The following is an 18,347-nucleotide window of genomic DNA, read 5'->3' as shown; positions in this document are numbered from 1 at the left end:
AGGCAGAGGTTGCAGTGAGTCAAGACCGTGCTACTGAACTCCAGCCTAGGTAACACAGGGAGCCTCCATCTCAAAAATAAAATAAGATAAATAAAATAAAATAAAATATAAAATAAAATATAAAATATAAAATAAAATAACAAAGCCAAGCCAGGCCTCAGGGAGATATGTTGCTGGGGTCCCGTCTAGTCCTCCCACTACATCATATTCCCAGCATCTTTACAGGAGCGTCCTGCAGGCTCCACCAGACTATCAAACTGAAGCCACCAAGAGTCCTCTCACATGACTTCATACACAGATCACCCAGCACAGTTCTGATGATATAAGCTATCACTTATTTGCAAGTTAACTGAATATCAAGATCAGTGGTTTGTGATCTTGCCATGTGATGTCAGATTTAGCTCACAGGAGATGCTCATTAAAATCATTTAGGAAGCCAAATAGGATGTACAGCAAGTCAAAATCCCCACCATAAGGAAGGGAAGACATGACCCATTTTCTGCAGACTTTTACTTTAGTTTGGTGTTATTCTTTGAGAGTCTTCAATCAGGGTTACAACTGGCTTGAATCCTGCTCATTCTAGTGTAAGTGTATATGCTGTGTGATATTGTATGGTGTGGACGGCAAGATAAAAGGGCATATTTCCAATCTCTCTACAAAAGAGGAACTAGCCAGAACCACCTGCCAAAAATGCTGAAACAGCCTGTGACAGTCATCCCACAGCTACCAAGCAGCGCCTGAGATTATGTTCTCCTCTATTTTCTTTTCTCTGCCTTACTCTATTTTCCTTGTCCCTAAATCTTAGACCTAGCAATCTAGGGAACTTGCTCAGCTCCACTGGCTAAAACTTCAGAGTAAAAGAGAATGACAATCCCTACTAATCTAAAGCATTATTTTAATGACTTATGCTAGAATCCCAGAACAAAGCAAGGCTCATGGTTCAGAGCAGGTTGTGTTAACAGGCACAAAATTGTACACAATAAATGTACACAATGAGCTTACCATTGACATTCATCAATGAGAGAATATTATCCTGGTGATCAAGAAGGTGCTTAATTTCAAGAATATCCCATTCTAGTGATCCTTCTGTGGGTGCTACCAACCTGAAAATTACTAAATGAAAAAGACAGATAAAATTTTATTACAATGTTCAGAGGATAAAATTCCACTTCTTCTCTAAAAAAGAGCATTTCATTAAGTGAAAAATACCTACCATCCTGAAAAACCCATTTCCAAAAAACAAAAAGCCATATTCATACTACTTTAAACTATTTCTTTCAAATGCTTGAGATGTTTGAGATGATCTACTAAACCCCACACTGAATGTGTCCTGAAAAACCCTCTTCCTTTACTGACTTTTCCAAACACTGAAGCTCCCATTCTCTCTAGGGTTTCGATGGATGTCTGGCTATCTCAACTCACTCACTCCCTAGCCAGTGACTAGCCCACATTCCTGAATCACCTCCACCATCAGCTTTCTCTACTCATGTCCCCAGGCCAATAAGCATTACTACAGAATTAGCTGCAAATCCAAGCTTAACTTCAACTCAGTAAAGACATAAGCAGCTTCTTTTTTAAAAAGTTTTTGATTCCTAGGCCTATACCATTAAATTATAAATTCTCTGAGTATGTCTTATAATGTTTATATGTCATGCAGTTCTTTTGACTATAGTAATGTTCAATGTGTTGCTTTACTCATTATCTGACTTTAACAAATACAGTTTTATTTAAACTAGTATAAATCCTAACTTTAATCAATGCACACAACCCATAATAAAATCTACTGATGTGATTCTATCAACAGCATTTACTAAACATTTATGTTCCAGGAACTCTAGGTACCAAATGTGAATGAGGGCCAGTCACAAATGCTCAGTCCAGAGTGGGAGAGAGACTTTTTTATAAACAGGCTTACCGTCAATATACTGAGTGTTTAATACGCCACTGGACCAAGTGCTGTGGAAGCTCAAAGATTAGGATGACTAACACCTGAGAAGTGACAAGTCTCAGAGATCATGTCCTTTTCAAATTACGAAAAGTATCTTTTCTTTCTCACATTTCTCTCTGGAAGACAGGTCATGCCATGCTTCTTTCTGTGTCTCTGACAGTATTTTACCAAACTACAAATCTCTAACAAGGTTATTTAATCCTGACAGCCACTGTGGTTGTCAAAAGAAGATTTCAGTCAATAGAAAAAGAGAACTCTTTCTGATACACATCGAACTTATGGCAAATTCTACTTTAGTTGGAATATTATGAAGTGATCTTGAGACTGGAATTTTGGAATAAGAAGCAATATACTGTTTAACCAAGCTAACATACTGATTAAAAGACTGATAAGAAAAAGAAACCTGGCCTAACATCCTGAAAATGTCTCAGTCTCTGTATCAATTCAACGATCCCAAGAAGCCAAGACTGGGGCACAGGGAGATGCCCCTTAAATAAAAAACAAATTAGTCTTTCCAGCATGTGTATACAATTCTCATTGAAAATATACAAGAAGAAAAAGAGAAAGAAAAAAATTCATACTCACTCAGTTCTTTGCCAACTGCTGCCACAACACAGTTCTTAGGTATTTCAACCAAAGCACTAATACCTCCAAAAACATATAAAACAAAGGTCAAATTATTTTTCTCACAGATTATATCAAAAACAAAAACATTCTCAGTTTTATGTGAGTCGTTTTCCATAAAGAAGATAAAGCACACAGAACTAGCTCCACACACACTTCCTCGCTTGCTTACTCATGGAAAACGATTTTGTTAAATGTAGGTTTCTGAGACTTTTGGAAGACATTATTGATTTATTAAGAGCAGAATATGGAGTTGTTATTTTTTGTACTTTTTTTTTTCTTTTTTACTGTGGTGATAAAAGTGGTAGATTCAGCCATTCAAACTTATTTACAAGGGATCCCTTAAGATAATCACCATTACCCATTTACAAGATGGCTAGCTCAAAAGTGGTGTAAAATTGGAGTTTTCCTTCCTGTAAACTTAAGAAGATTGAGCAGGCTCCCTGGCACTGAATGAACTAGCCAACAGTCAGCAGCTAAGAAAGCGGCCTTCAAATAGCATGTCTGTGATCCATTAATACATGTACAAATTTTCTTCTATTATTGAAAGAATCAGATACAACATTCTAACACACTTCACTTATTTAAGTAAAGAGGTCTGAGTATCTTTTCATAGCCAAATCATGATTTTAGGGTAACTATAACTTCTACAAGGCATGTTACAATTTTACTTCTGTCAGCATGAATAAAAGAGTTGATATATTAGAACCACCACGTGTTGGCAAAAGAAAAAAAAAAACCTGTTTAATTTTTCCATTATGATATATATGTAATTTACAACATATATGCAAGTGTGGAAAATGGTCTACTCATTTGCTTATCCTTCCCATCCATCAAAGGACTAACTGTTGTGATTTGGACAGTATTTCTGGCTAAGATTTTTCTCCACATAGGCGTGTTTTAACAGTAGGATTTGTATTTTCCCATGTACAAGGAGGAGGAAATGGTGCTGCAAGGAAGGCAAAGGAGTGGTACAGAGAAGGCAGAGTACATGGGAGAGCAGCAGGGTGAGTAGCAAGAGAAGAATACTAAATGCAGGAAACAGCTTGTTTAAAAATATTTCACTAACTTATATGTGAAAATTCCAGAAGCCCAACAATCCAGAAGTAGCAACCTAATACTCAGAATCACAGAACATACTGCTGGAAAGGACACAGGTGCCCTGTGTTTTAGTCCAGGACTCCTTCCATTGTATCACATTGACTAAGATTATCTTTGCTTATTTCCAAACACAGAATAACTGCTTGTAAAAGCTCCACCAGTCCATAAATCAAGCAGAGCTTATGAAAGGACATCATGGCATAAGGGTCTAATAACACTGTTAACAATCTGGCCTCCGGTAATGTGGAAAACCCAAATGACGAACAGCTCACCAGTGGTAACCCACGGCCTTCTCAAGGCTTTCCCACAGATACCTTCAAAGCCTGTTAACTCTTGAGACACTGATGAACGGCAGTATTGTGATGACTTAATATATAGTACTTAAAGATAACTTGCAAAACAAAGGGAGACTGCAATAAGAGGTGGCTATTTCCAGGAACACAAAGAAGATTCTTTTCAGCCCCGATTTCAACATTTTACAATATAACTTTACCAAAATAAAATTCATGAAAACCACAGGCTAGTGAAAGAGAGAGGAAAATGAACATAAAGATGTATAATTCATGGTAATAGTACACAGGGAAATATAGTCTAGATTTGAGCAAGACTATTAGTAATCAAATGTTGAACTGAGTGGTTAAATTGTAAACCCTAGCAATGTATGGATTTAGTTTTCCTAAGTCATTATTTTTCTGATACTTTAAAATATCTATGTGGAGCTAAGCTAGCTCCTATTAGTAACCAAATTCAATTCACAGGGCTCCTGCTACCATTGAAATGTCAACAACATGCACGATAATGTTCCTTTTAGGATAACCAGGCTCATTTAATTATTTTTAGAAATAACGATAGTTAATACTGTGACTTCAAGGTTGTTATTAAAATCTACCCATTTATATTTCAATATTTTACTCTAAAAATAGATTTTATTTTTTAAGATCCCTGGTATCAAAAAGTCAAAACTGATTCTTTTTTTTCTGTTGAAACCAAAAGCACATGTACACAGAATTCTGAGAAAATGAAACTTTATCAGTAAGCTTGCACATGTATGAACTTTTTGGTAAGGACAGTTGTAAAAAGAGGTCATCCTTAGGCATTTATTCAAAGTTAATGACCCCACAAATGCTACTATAAAGGTGTACGGGTCTGCTTCTAGGTATCAGTGTGTTCATCAAACACAATTCAAGAAACTAGCCCAAGAGCATTGGAAAAGGTTGTTCTTGAGAAATTCTGTTAGAAGGGAAGGGGAAGCCAAAAGGAGTGGAGTCTTCTCCTTCTGATTCAGGATAAAAATATTTTTTACACAACCCCTGATCTGAATTGAATATGGCTACCTGTTATCTTCAGAACTGAAAAGAAAAATCCCCTATATTGACCTTTCTACTTATGGAAAGTCTCTCTGAAGATCTGCTGTGTCTTCTAGAGTCTGTCAATCACAGTTCAAAATTACCTTGATTTGCTTTTTACCTGTATCAGAAAGGTGGCTAGTCTTACACAGGAGATCTAATTTTCGGTTCCACACACACAGGTCATTCCCACCAGAAAGCCAAACATCTAGTCTCTGAAGAACAGTTAAACACTGCAAAATGTATTTTAAATGTATATCAGGTTAGAAACTCAAGCAGTCATTGTTCAGTGGTTTTAAAATATATCCACAAGTTCTTTAACCCCTTCCTTCAATAGGTGGAGCTTATTTCTCCTTAGTGCTTGTAGGCACTACTAAGTGACTAGCTCCTACCAAACAGAATCTGGCAAGAGGGATGATGTGTGACTTACAAGACTAAGTCATAAAATATACTGTGGCCTCCTCCTTGTTCTCTCTTGGATCATGTGCTCTAAGGTGAAGACACTAAAGCGGTCACATGGAGAAAGGTTCACGTAGCAAAGAGCTGAGGCCTCTGGGCAAAAACCAGCACTAACTTGCCAAGCACATAGGTGAGCCTCCTGGGAGGTAGCTCCTCCACCACAGTCAGCCCTTCAGATAGCAGGAGCCTCAGGAGAGGCCCTGAGCCAGAACCACCCAGAGAAGATGCTCTCTAGTCCTAATCACAAACACTGTGAGATGACAAATGTTTATTGTTTTAAGACACTACGTTTTGAGGTAATTTGTTACTCAGTAATAAATTACTAATACACAACTGCCTCAACTCCTTTTTAAATCAAACTGAAACTATGACCTTAGTTTCTCTGTATCTTTAGAATAAATAACGCTTAAGTCTTCTCAATTCTATACATTTGGTAGAGTCAGGAAAGTGAGTGCTTCAAGTACCATATAAGCCCTTTACCTTTAATAGTACTCTCCTTGTCCACTGACTCTGAGTCAGACAAGGGCAAGAGCAAGGGAGAAGAACAGAAAATAAAAGGCAGAGGTTCTGGTAATCTTGCCTACGCTGAGCAGGGCTGCTTTTAAAACTGTTGGATTAAAAAGAATTGAAAATAACCAATGCAGTTTATATTTCTAGTACTCCTACTCTGTCTAATCTCTGAATTTTTTTTTTTTTTTTTTTTTTTGAGACGGAGTCTCGCTCTGTTGCCCGGGCTGGAGCGCAGTGGCCGGATCTCAGCTCACTGCAAGCTCCGCCTCCCAGGTTTACGCCATTCTCCTGCCTCAGCCTCCCGAGTAGCTGGGACTACAGGTGCCCGCCACCTCGCCCAGCTAGTTTTTTGTATTTTTTTTAGTAGAGATGGGGTTTCACCGTGTTAGCCGGGATGGTCTCGATCTCCTGATCTCGTGATCCGCCCGTCTCGGCCTCCCAAAGTGCTGGGATTACAGGCTTGAGCCACCGCGCCTGGCCTAATCTCTGGATTTTTAATGCTAGTGTTTCATTTCTTTTTACTGCCAAATAGTATTCCACTGTGTGGACATACATTGTGTTTATTCATCAGTTGATGGACATATAGGTTGTTTCCATTTTTGGCAATTATAATATTGCTATGAACAATTATGTATACATTTTTATATGAACTTACATTTTCATATCTCTTGGGGATACACCAAGGAGTGAGACTGCTGGGTCAAATGATAATTCTGTTTAACTGTTTTCCAAGGTGGCTGTATTGTATCATTCTAGATCCCACCAGAAATGTATGAAGGTTACAGTTGCTCCACATTCTTACCAACACTTGTCTTTTACATATTGGCCACTCTAGTATATAGGAAATAGTATTTCACTGTGGTTTTGACTTGCATTTCTCTAGTGACTAATGATGTTGAACCTCTTTTTCATGTGCTTATTTGCCATTTGTTTATCTTCTTCGGAAAAATTTCTTCCTTTCAAATCTTGTCTATTTTTAATTGGAGTATTTGCTTTTTTACTGAATTCTTCATAGATTGTAGATACAAGTCCCTTATCAGATATACGATTTGAAAATATTTTCTCCAATTCTGTGTGTTGTCTTTTCACTTTGAAGCACAAAAACTTTTCATTTTGATGAAGTCCAATTTATTTTTTTGGTTGTTGTTGATATGCTTTTGATGTCATATTTAAGATACCTAGCCCAAGGTCACAAAGATGCACTCCTTTATTTCTTCCAAGATTTTTGTAGTTTTAACTCTTACATTTGGGTCTTCGACCCATTTTGAGTTAACTTTTGGATATGACATGCAGTAGGGATTAAAATTTCATTATTTTGTATGTGGACGTCCAATTGACACAGCATCACTTTTTGAAGAGACTATTCTTTCTTCCATTAAAGGTTCTTGGTACTCTTGTCAAAAAATCAATTGGCTATGTGAGGCTTTACTTCTGGGCCTTTAATTCTATTCCATTGATCTGCATGTCTATCACTATGCCGAAACCACACTGTCTTGACTACTGTAGCTTCATATTAAATTTTGAAATTGGGAAGTGTGTCTTGGAACTTTGCACTCCCATATGAATTTTGGGATCAGCTTGTAAATTTCTCAAAAAAAAAAAAAAAAAAAGCCAGCTACAATTTTGATAAAGATTGGGTTCAATCTGTAGATCAATGTGGGTAGTGGTGTAATCATAACAATAGTAAACTTTGACCCATGCACTCAGGATGTCTTCCCATTTATTTAGATCTTTAATATCTTTCAACGATGTTTTGTGGTTTTTGGTATGTAAGTCTCATACTTCTTCAAATTTCTTTTAATAGTGATGGGGTATTGCTATGTTGGCCAGGTTAGTCTTGAACTCTTGGTCTCAAGCAATCCTCCCACCTCAGCCTCCCAAAGTGCTAGTATTATAGGCATATGCCACCCTGCCCAGCCTACATCCATTTCTGAGTATTTTATTCTTTTGGATGCTACTGTAAATGGAATTGTTTCTTAATTTTTTGAATGTTCATTGATAATGAACAGAAATACAATTGATTTCTGTGTGTTGATATTATATCCTGAAACCTTGCTAAATCCATTTACTAGCCTCAATAGTTTGGTTGTGGACTTAGGATTTTCTATATACATAAGATCATGTCATTTGGGAATAGAGATAGTTTTAGCTCTTCCTTTCCAATATGGATGTCATTTCTTTCTTTTTTTAATTGCCCAACTGCCCTGGCTAGAACCTCCAGTACAATGTTAAACAGATGTGCTGAGAGCAGACATCCTTATCTTGTGTCTGATCTTTGGGGGAAATTATTTGTCTTTCACCATTTTTTTTAATTAATTAATTTTTTTTTTTTTTTTTTTTTGAGACAGGGTCTTGCTCTATCGTCCAGGCTACAGTGCAGTGGCACAATTACAACTCGCTGCAGCCTCAAACCCCTGGACTCAAGCAATCCTTCCACCTTAGCCTCCAGTAATAACAGTAATAACTCCTCCCGTAATAACTGGGATTACAGACATGTGCCACCAGGCCTGGCTAATTTTTCTGTCTTTTTTTGTTTTTGGTAGAGAAGTTTCACCTGTTTTTGGTAGAGAAGTTTCACCATGTTGCTCAGGCTGCTCTCGAACTCCTGAGCTCAAGTAATCCACCCACTTTGGTCTCCCAAAGTGCTAGGATTGCAGGCATGAGCCACCACACCCAGCCTAGCCTTTCACCATTAATAAAAAATTAGCCTTGAGATTTTCACAGAAGCCCTTTATTAGGTTAAAGAAATTCTCATCTATTCCTAGTCTGTGGGGTATTTTTATCATGAAAGGGTGTTGGAGTTTGTCAAATGCCTTCTCTGTTTTCTACTGAGATGATCCTGTGGTTTTGGTCCTTTATTCTTACTAGGGTATACTTCATTGATTAATTTTCAGATGTTAAACTAAGCTCATATTCCAGGGATAAATCTCACTTGGTCATGGTGTATAATCCTTTTTAGATGTTGCTGAATTTGGTTTGATAGTATTTTACTGAGGATAATATACGCTTTTGTTACTTAACATTTTATCACTAGCATTTTCCTCTTTTAATATTCTTCTGAAATATAAATTTTAGAATATATATGTACCATAACTTATTTTCTTATAAGACATTTAGGGCACTTCCAAACATCCATTTATAAAAATGTATTTGTAGTACACATTTCTGTTCATAAATCTCTGCCCTATTTTCTGATTATTTCCTTTAAAGAGTTTTCTAGAATGATCACTGGATTCATACCTATAATAATTTATTTAGATTCATTCATAATGCCAAACTACCTTCCAGGAAGACATCAATTTATAGTCTCAATATGCAATAAAATGCCAATTTCACTATTTCCTTGCTAACATCAACCCTTATAAAAAACATTGCTAGTTCAAAAAATAAATGATAGTTATTTCTCATATTGGGGATATAAATTTCTTAGATAAGCTATCTATTCAAGAACAACTGGACCACTGAATTAAATGAGTGCAATGCTATTTTTTAACAATTTTTCTGTGAAACGGGATCACAGCAGGAGAAAACAAACACAAATATCTAGCTGATTCACATTATGGTAAAACCCCTTTTAAAACTACTTTCACTTTATTGGAATAAGATACTTTTTTAGTGACGAGTTCCTATAACCAGTTCATAACACAGTTTACCAAAGGAATTTCCCCCAAATACATTAAACTTTTTTCTCTCTCTTTGTTCCTTCAAGCCACATATTTTCATTGGAAACTTAACGACCTTAGTTTTTCAGATAGCAAGAATATTTTTAAAGGAATGTAAACGGCGCATCATTTCAGGTCACATACAGATTTTAATCAAATCAATACTTTAATGACTTCTTTAAAAATCCACTGTTAAGTTAGATAAAAGCATATATAGTACATGGCACTTTCTTCCCTGAAACTTGACTAAGTTGGTATTTTGAACAGCACAGTGCCATGAGATGGCTACCAGAGATCTTGCCTTTTTGGGAAAAAATGAACTATCCTACCTAGTGGCACACAGCAATTCTTTTTACATTAAGAAAAAAAAGAAACAAAAGAGCTCCAATATGGAGATCAGTTATCCTTAAAGTAAATGAGAGAACATCTAATACTACTACTATCTTTTACCAAAACTTGCTTACGTTACTAAAAAACAGTGGCACTTTCTCTGAACACTTCATTTCTGTAGGTTATCACAGGCAACCTAGTCTTATCTGTTTGTTTCTCTAAAATGTAGCAGAGCTTCTGTCATATAATCAGCCCCAATCAATCACTGTTTGTAAAATGAATAAACCTAACAGTAGCAGCAAATTAGCCATGTCAGATTTTTAGTTTTGAAACTAAGTAACTGACATGTCTTGCCTTTGTGACTTTAGTGAAGGCAGAGGTCACGGGACAAATAATTCTATATTTTAAATTCAAAGTATAAAGAAAACAGACCAGCTACTATTATGGTCTTTCTGCAAGTAATATCTCTTCCTAGAATTACCTACAAAAAAACATACTAGGTACTACCTTTTTCCTTATCTTGCTATTGGGATTATCCCTTGCTCTAATTTCAAATCGAAACATTCTAACACTTAATACATATGCTTTCAAAAATCTGGTCTTACACGAATCAAATGACTACAAGTGTGTGGAAAGAAATAATTCATAAGACCCACAAAAGTAATTTCATCTAACTTTTTAAACCATGTCTTCTCAGACAAAAATAGATTACCATAAAAACTCATATTTACTTAAGATTTTACCTTTACAGTAGACTGGAAGCATAATATTCTCTGAACTTGTCTGCCAGTATCACTATCCCACACCTAAATTTATGTTAAGAAATAATTTCTAGACAGAATTTTAAAATCTCAGTTATAACTTTTCTAATTAACAATTAAACCACAAATGTTAAGCAGTTAGAAATTCTTTAAATAAAACATAAAATACTTAGTGTTTATACCATCACAAAAATGAATTCATATAGCGAGTCATCCACTTAGCAAAGCAGGCTTATGATCTAAAATAAGTTTGAGGTAAATTTTACTATCAAATTATTTGAAAATGCCAGCATAATGAATAGTCTGAAGTACTGAATCTTTACAAGCACTAAATATTGCAACTGTTTAAAGTTTATTCTCCAGAATAGTCTACCGTAATCTAATAAGCATAAAGTACTTATACCAAAAACTATCATGTCCATTAATATTTACTGAAAGCTCCCTATAATGTGGATAGCATGATTTACTACTGTTATCTTGATTCGAGAAGACACTAACAGTGTATTACCATTACCTGTATATGCATTTAACATAATCAGAGGGCCTCTCACAAAACATCCAAGTTTAGTTTGACTTAAGCAGCACAGTGATTTTCAAACTTTCATACCATTTCCTATAGTAAGAAATACATTTTACACCATGTCTGAAAACACATTTACATACATGTATGTACTATGGATACAAACGTATATGCATGTATTAAAAATTGAAACTAATTTCACGAAATAGTTAACCTTATCATGGCCAATGCCTTTTGTTGTATTTTTATTATACAGATGTGCCTTGATTTCAAGTAGTTTTCTCCCACAATAAACCCATTCTAAGTGGAAAATATCCTAAGTCGAAATGCATTTAACACATCCATCAAACATCATAGCTTAGCCTGTCCTAACTTATATGTGCTTAAAACACTTACATAAGCTTATAGTTGGGCAAAAAAAAAAAACAACGCATCTGGCAACACAGTACACTGTAGAGTAAGGCTGTTTACCCTTGTGATCTCATAGCTGACCAGGAGCTGCAGCTCCAGGCTGCTGCTGCCGCCCAGCACTGGTAAAGACTATCGTCCAATGTATCACTAGTGTGAGAAAATATCAAACTTCAAAATTCAAAGTACAGCTTCTACTTAATGCACCTCCCTTTCACACCATCATAAAGTTGAAAAACTCTAAGTCAGACCACCCTAGGTCGGGGACCATCTACATTCTGTGTCATGTTTTAGATGGAGCTGGATTATCATGAGAATTACATTTTATGTATATAACACACGAAACAAACTGCTAGCATACAAAAAGTGCTCCCAGTAATTAGGGAATGTTTTCTGGCCTTGTATTTACCACAATTTTAGTAGTGTCTCACAGCCTTTTCACTTATTTCACTATTTGCAAGCAAAACGTTTAATATTCAGTAACTTGAGCTCTTAAGGCTATCACTTTAAAAAAAAATCTACCTTCAGTATTTAATTAAGGAAGTTAGTTTTTACAGGTTGGGTATCCCTTATCCAAAATGCTGAAGAACAGAAGTGTTTCTGATTTTTTTTGGATTTTGGAATATGTGCATATATCTACTGAGCTATCTTGGGGATGGAACCCAGGTCTAAACACAAAACTCATTTATTTTTCATATACATCTTATACATATAGCCTAAGGTAGTTTTACACAATATTTTTGGCAATTTTGTGCATTAAACAAAATTTTGACTGCAACCTGTCACATGATGTCAGGTATAAAATTTTCCACTTGTGGCATCACGTCAGTGCTTAAGAAGTTTTGGATTTTGGAGCATTTCAGATTTTGGATTTTCAGATTAGGGATGCTCAACCTGTAGTAAAAACGCAAGCAGAGTAAATTTAGAATTCACCTGGGTAAGAGAGATTGCCAAATAAGTGGCCTAGAATTTTTTTCTAACAACAAAAATCATTCAGCAAAGGAAATGAGTTCATACTATCATTTACAGGTAAAATTCATAGTGACACTGTCCCAGCTACTAACTTCTGTACATAATTTTAATCACTGCCTTAAAATATTGTTATAGTGTTTTAGGAGTGGTCTAACAAAGTATTTTAAATTCTATGTTTGCAAAGATTACACTGATATCGAAAAAAGAGAGCTTTATTTCATAATATTTGCCTCTACAGAGTAGCAATAAAGCAACTCAGACCTAACCATCTGAGTGAATTTTATGCCCTTGTTTATATTGTATTGTAATCACAAACATATGCGTGTGTGTATATATATGTATGTATGTATAGAGCGTTTATCCCCATTTAAACCTTTTTTTCACATTTTTTCAGCTATAAACAATCTGTCTAGAAAGCACTTCAGCTGATGAATTCATTTAAAGCACGTTAAAGTCTGTATCTTGGTTCTGTAAGAGCTTAAGAAACACCTAAACCTTTGGGCTTACTCCAAAACTTCATCAATGCTTGAAACTGTTTAAACAGAACTTTCAGATACGCATATACTTTTAAAAATTAATCTGACCGGGTACAGTGGCTCATGCCTGTAATCCCAGCACTTTGGGATGCCAAGGCGGACAGATCACAAAGTCAGGAGTTTGAGGCCAGCCTTGCCAATATGGTGAAACCCCATCTCTACTACTAAAAATACAAAAAAATTTGCCAGGTGTGGTGGCGCACGCCTGTAGTCCCAGCTACTTGGGAGGCTGGGGCAGAAGAATTGCTTGAACCTGGGAAGTAGAGGCTGCAGTGAGCTGAGATTGTGGCACTCCACTCCAGCCTGGGCAACAGAGCGAGATTCCAGCTCAAAAAAAAAAAAAAAAATTCTGACACTTTTTTTTAAATTTTTTTTTTCTTCTTTTTCTATTATACTTTAAGTTCTAGGGTACATGTGCATAACGTGCAGGTTTATTACATATGTATACTTGTGCCATGTTGGTGTGCTGCACCCATCAACTCGTCAGCACCCATCAACTCATCATTTATATCATGTATAACTCCCAATGCAATCCCTCCCCCCTCCCCCTCCCCATGATAGGCCCCAGTGTGTGATGTTCCCCTTCCCGAGTCCAAGTGATCTCATTGTTCAGTTCCCACCTATGAGTGAGAACATGCGGTGTTTGGTTTTCTCTTCTTGTGATAGTTTGCTAAGAATGATAGTTTCCAGCTGCATCCATGTCCCTACAAAGGACGCAAACTCATCCTTTTTTATGGCTGCATAGTATTCCATGGTGTATATGTGCCACATTTTCTTAATCCAGTCTGTCACAGATGGACATTTGGGTTGATTCCAAGTCTTTGCTAGTGTGAATAGTGCCACAATAAACATACGTGTGCATGTGTCTTTGTAGTAGAATAATTTATAATCCTTTGGGTATATACCCAGTAGTGGGATGGCTGGGTCATATGGTACATCTAGTTTTAGATCCTTGAGGAACTGCCATACTGTTTTCCATAATGGTTGAACTAGTTTACAATCCCACCAACAGTGTAAAAGTGTTCCTATTTCTCCACATCCTCTCCAACACCTGTTGTTTCCTGACTTTTTAATGATTGCCGTTCTAACTGGTGTGAGATGGTATCTCATTGTGGTTTTGATTTGCATTTCTCTGATGGCGAGTGATGATGAGCATTTTTTCATGTGTCTGTTGGCTGTATGAATGTCTTCTTTTGAGAAATGTCTGTTCATATCCTTTGCCCACTTTTTGATGGGGTTGTTTGTTACTGGTACCAAAACAGAGATATAGACCAATGGAACAGAACAGAGTCCTCAGAAATAATACCACACATCTACAGCCATCTGATCTTTGACAAACCTGAGAGAAACAAGAAATGGGGAAAGGATTCCCTATTTAATAAATGGTGCTGGGAAAATTGGCTAGCCGTAAGTAGAAAGCTGAAACTGGATCCTTTCCTTATTCCTTATACGAAGATTAATTCAAGGTGGATTAGAGACTTAAATGTTAGACCTAATACCATAAAAACCCTAGAAGAAAATCTAGGTAGTGCCATTCAGGACATAGGCATGGGCAAGGACTTCATGTCTAAAACACCAAAAGCAATGGCAGCAAAAGCCAAAATTGACAAATGGGATCTAATTAAACTAAAGAGCTTCTGCACAGCAAAAGAAACTACCACCAGAGTGAACAGGCAACCTACAGAATGGGAGAAAATTTTTGCAATCTACTCATCTGACAAAGGGCTAATATCTAGAATTTACAAAGAACTCTGACACCTTTTTTTAAAAAAATAAAAGTAATAAGAGACAACAGTAATCCATAAGCACTTGACTCTGGACTTCACAAAGCCAGTTCCACATACAGATATTAAAGGGCTGAGTTTACAGAAAACATTTTATGAAGTACAGTGGTTTGGGGCTCTGACTCTGCAGTCAGACTTGCCAGTTCTGCCCTACACGGGCTGTGTGCCGTGGGGAAGTTACTTAGCCTCTATGTGACTCTATGTTTTCATCTGTAAATAAGAATAATTAAAAATAAGGCCAGGGGCCGGGCGCGGTGGCTCAAGCCTGTAATCCCAGCACTTTGGGAGGCCGAGACCGGTGGATCACGAGGTCAGGAGATCGAGACCATCCTGGCTAACACGGTGAAACCCCGTCTCCACTAAAAAATACAAAAAACTAGCCGGGCGAGGTGGCGGGCGCCTGTAGTCCCAGCTACTCGGGAGGCTGAGGCAGGAGAATGGCGTAAACCCGGGAGGCGGAGCTTGCAGTGAGCTGAGATCCGGCCACTGCACTCCAGCCTGGGCGATAGAGCGAGACTCCGTCTCAAAAAAAAAAAAAAAAAAAAAAAAAAAATAAGGCCAGGCGTGGTGGCTCACGCCTATAATCCCAGCACTTTGGGAGGCCAAGGTGAATGGATCACCAGAGGTCAGGAGTTTGAGACCAGCCTGACCAACATAGTGAAACCCCATCTCTACTAAAAATACAAAATTAGCTGGGCATGGTGGCACAGGCCTGTAATCCCAGCTACTCGGTAGGCTGAAGCAGGAGAATCACTTGAACCCAGGAGGCACAGGCTGCTGAGTGAAGATCGCACCACTGCACTCCAGCCTGGGCAATAAGAGCGAAACTCTGTCTCAAAAAAAAGGAATAATTAAAAATACCTATGTCAAAGGGCTAATTTTAAAGATTAAATGAGTTCACATATGTAAAACAATTAGAACAATGCCTGTTACACATAAGCACTTTACTATTGTTATTCCATCTTAACTTTTTACCTAAAAGTGTGGGTAAAGAAAAAGTAATTTTCCTTTTATAAAACTGTTAATTATTAAATATTAAACACTCAACAAATGGTAATTCACTTTTCTGTCAGACTCAGATGCTCAAAAGATTTTTATGGGTTGGGACTATTTGGTTTCTTCTGCTCTATAGTGAGGAAAAAAAAGTAAATTATTCTCCAGTCCAACTCATCGTTGTTTCCCTAAATTGAAAATTGAGATAATAAAATGAATTATTTTTAAGTCCACATTCTTCCATTTTATCAATTTTATACAACGTGAGAGAGTAACTCTGGAAAGAACAGCAAGAGTTGAGGAGTTTCCATCAATAACAAGCTTTAACCTCCTATTTCCAGTCTAATACTTATCAGATACCTAATAAATGATATCTTATAATAGAACAAAAATCATTTTTGCTGTAACAAGAATATACAGACAAGACCCTATCAGCTAAAGACTAATAATGTATGTAGTGGCTCGTTGGGCCACTATAGCTTGTTCATTTCTTCCAGATTAAAGGATACAATAACTGTTCTATCAGCAGAGGCTGTCAAGATGAGTTGATTTTTTTCTTCACAAGATTCCAAGGAAGGAAATGTAATAATAGCTGTTATCTTTTGAGTGTGTCCATTCAGTTCTAAAAGTTTTTCCCCTGTCTGAAATACCAATAAAAATGTTAATAGGCCTAGCTTTCACAATTTAGCTAATCACAAATGACAACATTAAGTTGAACTGCCATATAGAATATACATATACATTCCATTTAAAATTACTTACTCAGAATTTAACTTAAGCAATCACACAGAATCTAAACAACTGCTGAAAGTATAGCCATAAATAATTTTGATGATTTTCTAATACAAAATGCTAATTTTTAGCATATTTTTATATAAAATTTTAAGGAGTATTCTTTTCTATAAATTTAAAAATATAATTGTGTAAATTAAGCATAAAAACATCAGTAACTTAGTTTGCAGGAAAAAAATGTGGAGTCCTCATTGTCCAAGTATTTGTTATTGAAGTCTCCACAGTTTTAAGGTCATAGAAGAAGATAAAAGTCAGCATAACAACTGTATATGTATCTACACACACACAAGTATACATATCCACTCATTTATTAACCACTTAGAAAGTTAGTCTCCACTCCATCGCTATTTAACACCAACATCTATTCCTATCTATCCAATGTCTTCATCCATCAGTCTCTCACTAGTTTATCAAATAGTATACATGCAAAAATACAATGTAAATGGCAAATCTTTCCAAGATTGCAGGACTTCATGAATGTGGTGAAAATAATGTTAAAGAACTGCTTTTATCACAGGCAAAGCCATTGAAAAATAAAGATCTAACACAGTCAGACCAGATTATAATCCAAAATAAAGGTGAGAGGAAGATAAACACTTCGAAAAAGAATAATTTGAGTAACAAATGATCAGGAAGGGAGGCTCTGAAGAAACTGATGAAGCCTTAAGTATTTATTTTAAAAAAAGTCTTTTTTAATATTAAGTCAAACATGAGAAAAATGTTACATTATGCTACTAAGCAATGTTGAAAGAAAACTTGTGTGTCTCACAAAAATCAACACAATTCATTTATTCATTTTGGAAGTCAGGGCATAGCTACTGATAACCTAAATTTTGTTAAATAAGATTAAAATTTTGTATTTTTTGAATTTTCATACTTTGGCATTTGTTTCTTAGGAAAAAACTTTTTTTTTTTTCCCGAGACAGTCCTGCTGTGTCACCCAGGCTGGAGTGCAGTGGCATGATCTCCGCTCACTGCAACCTCAGCTGCCCGAGTAACTGGGATTTACAAGTGTGCGCCACTATGCCCAGCTGATTTCTAGTATTTTTGGTAGAGACAGGGTCTTGCTATGTTGGCCAAGCTGTTCTCAAACTCCTGGCCCCAAGTTACCTGTTCGCCTTGGCCTCCCAAAGTGCTGGGATTACAGGCACGAGCCACCACACCGGCTGGAAAAAAAACTTAATTTAAAAAAACTTTCCCTCTTCATTATGAAATACTGGTCCCCACTGTATATGGATTTATCCTAAGTAGCTCTTTTCAAATATTAATGTGTCAATTAATGATAATGATATGCAAATATATCCCCAGATAGTATTTATATGAATACATACTCAACTATATAATCATATCTTTATTACACAATCCACACATAATCAATACACACCTGAGCATTCCACACAACTACAACTCCATCATCACCAGCAGATGCAAATCTGGTTAGGGAAAAAGGGTCAAGAAAAAAAAATCACTGTTGACATTTAATTACTCAGATTAAGAACTATCAAATCTTATTAGTGGTACTTTGACTTACTAATATTAACGAAGATCAAGTTCTCTGAGCTAATTTAAAAAATATTTATGAAACACATTCCAGGTTCTGT

General features: G+C 36.4%; 1 protein-coding gene across 5 annotated transcripts in view; it reads right to left on the bottom strand.

The window, feature by feature from the left end:
- Positions 1-18,347, bottom strand: part of WDR41 (WD repeat domain 41) — a 50,752-nt gene that overhangs the window by 16,565 nt on the left and 15,840 nt on the right. For 4 of the 5 annotated variants that reach the window (XR_747204.2, XR_747203.2, XM_010356674.2 and 1 more), the window contains exons 3-8: positions 18,131-18,179; positions 16,464-16,595; positions 10,724-10,786; positions 5,141-5,252; positions 2,534-2,596; positions 1,003-1,113 (exon numbers count right to left, since the gene is read on the bottom strand). Coding sequence is in view for 3 of the 5 variants with exons in the window: in XM_010356674.2 (XP_010354976.2) it covers positions 1,003-1,113; positions 2,534-2,596; positions 5,141-5,252; positions 10,724-10,786; positions 16,464-16,595; positions 18,131-18,179 (530 nt within the window). In the remaining 2 variants the exon portion in view is untranslated. The remainder of the gene's footprint in view (positions 1-1,002; positions 1,114-2,533; positions 2,597-5,140; positions 5,253-10,723; positions 10,787-16,463; positions 16,596-18,130; positions 18,180-18,347) is intronic. The other variant, XM_010356676.2, reaches the window with a different exon arrangement.

This window comes from Rhinopithecus roxellana, chromosome 3 (genome assembly GCF_007565055.1).
Source record: "Rhinopithecus roxellana isolate Shanxi Qingling chromosome 3, ASM756505v1, whole genome shotgun sequence".
NCBI classification, from domain to species: Eukaryota; Metazoa; Chordata; class Mammalia; order Primates; family Cercopithecidae; genus Rhinopithecus; species Rhinopithecus roxellana.
Note: the sequence above shows the minus strand (reverse complement) of the source record. Positions and strands in the feature narration are given on the sequence as shown.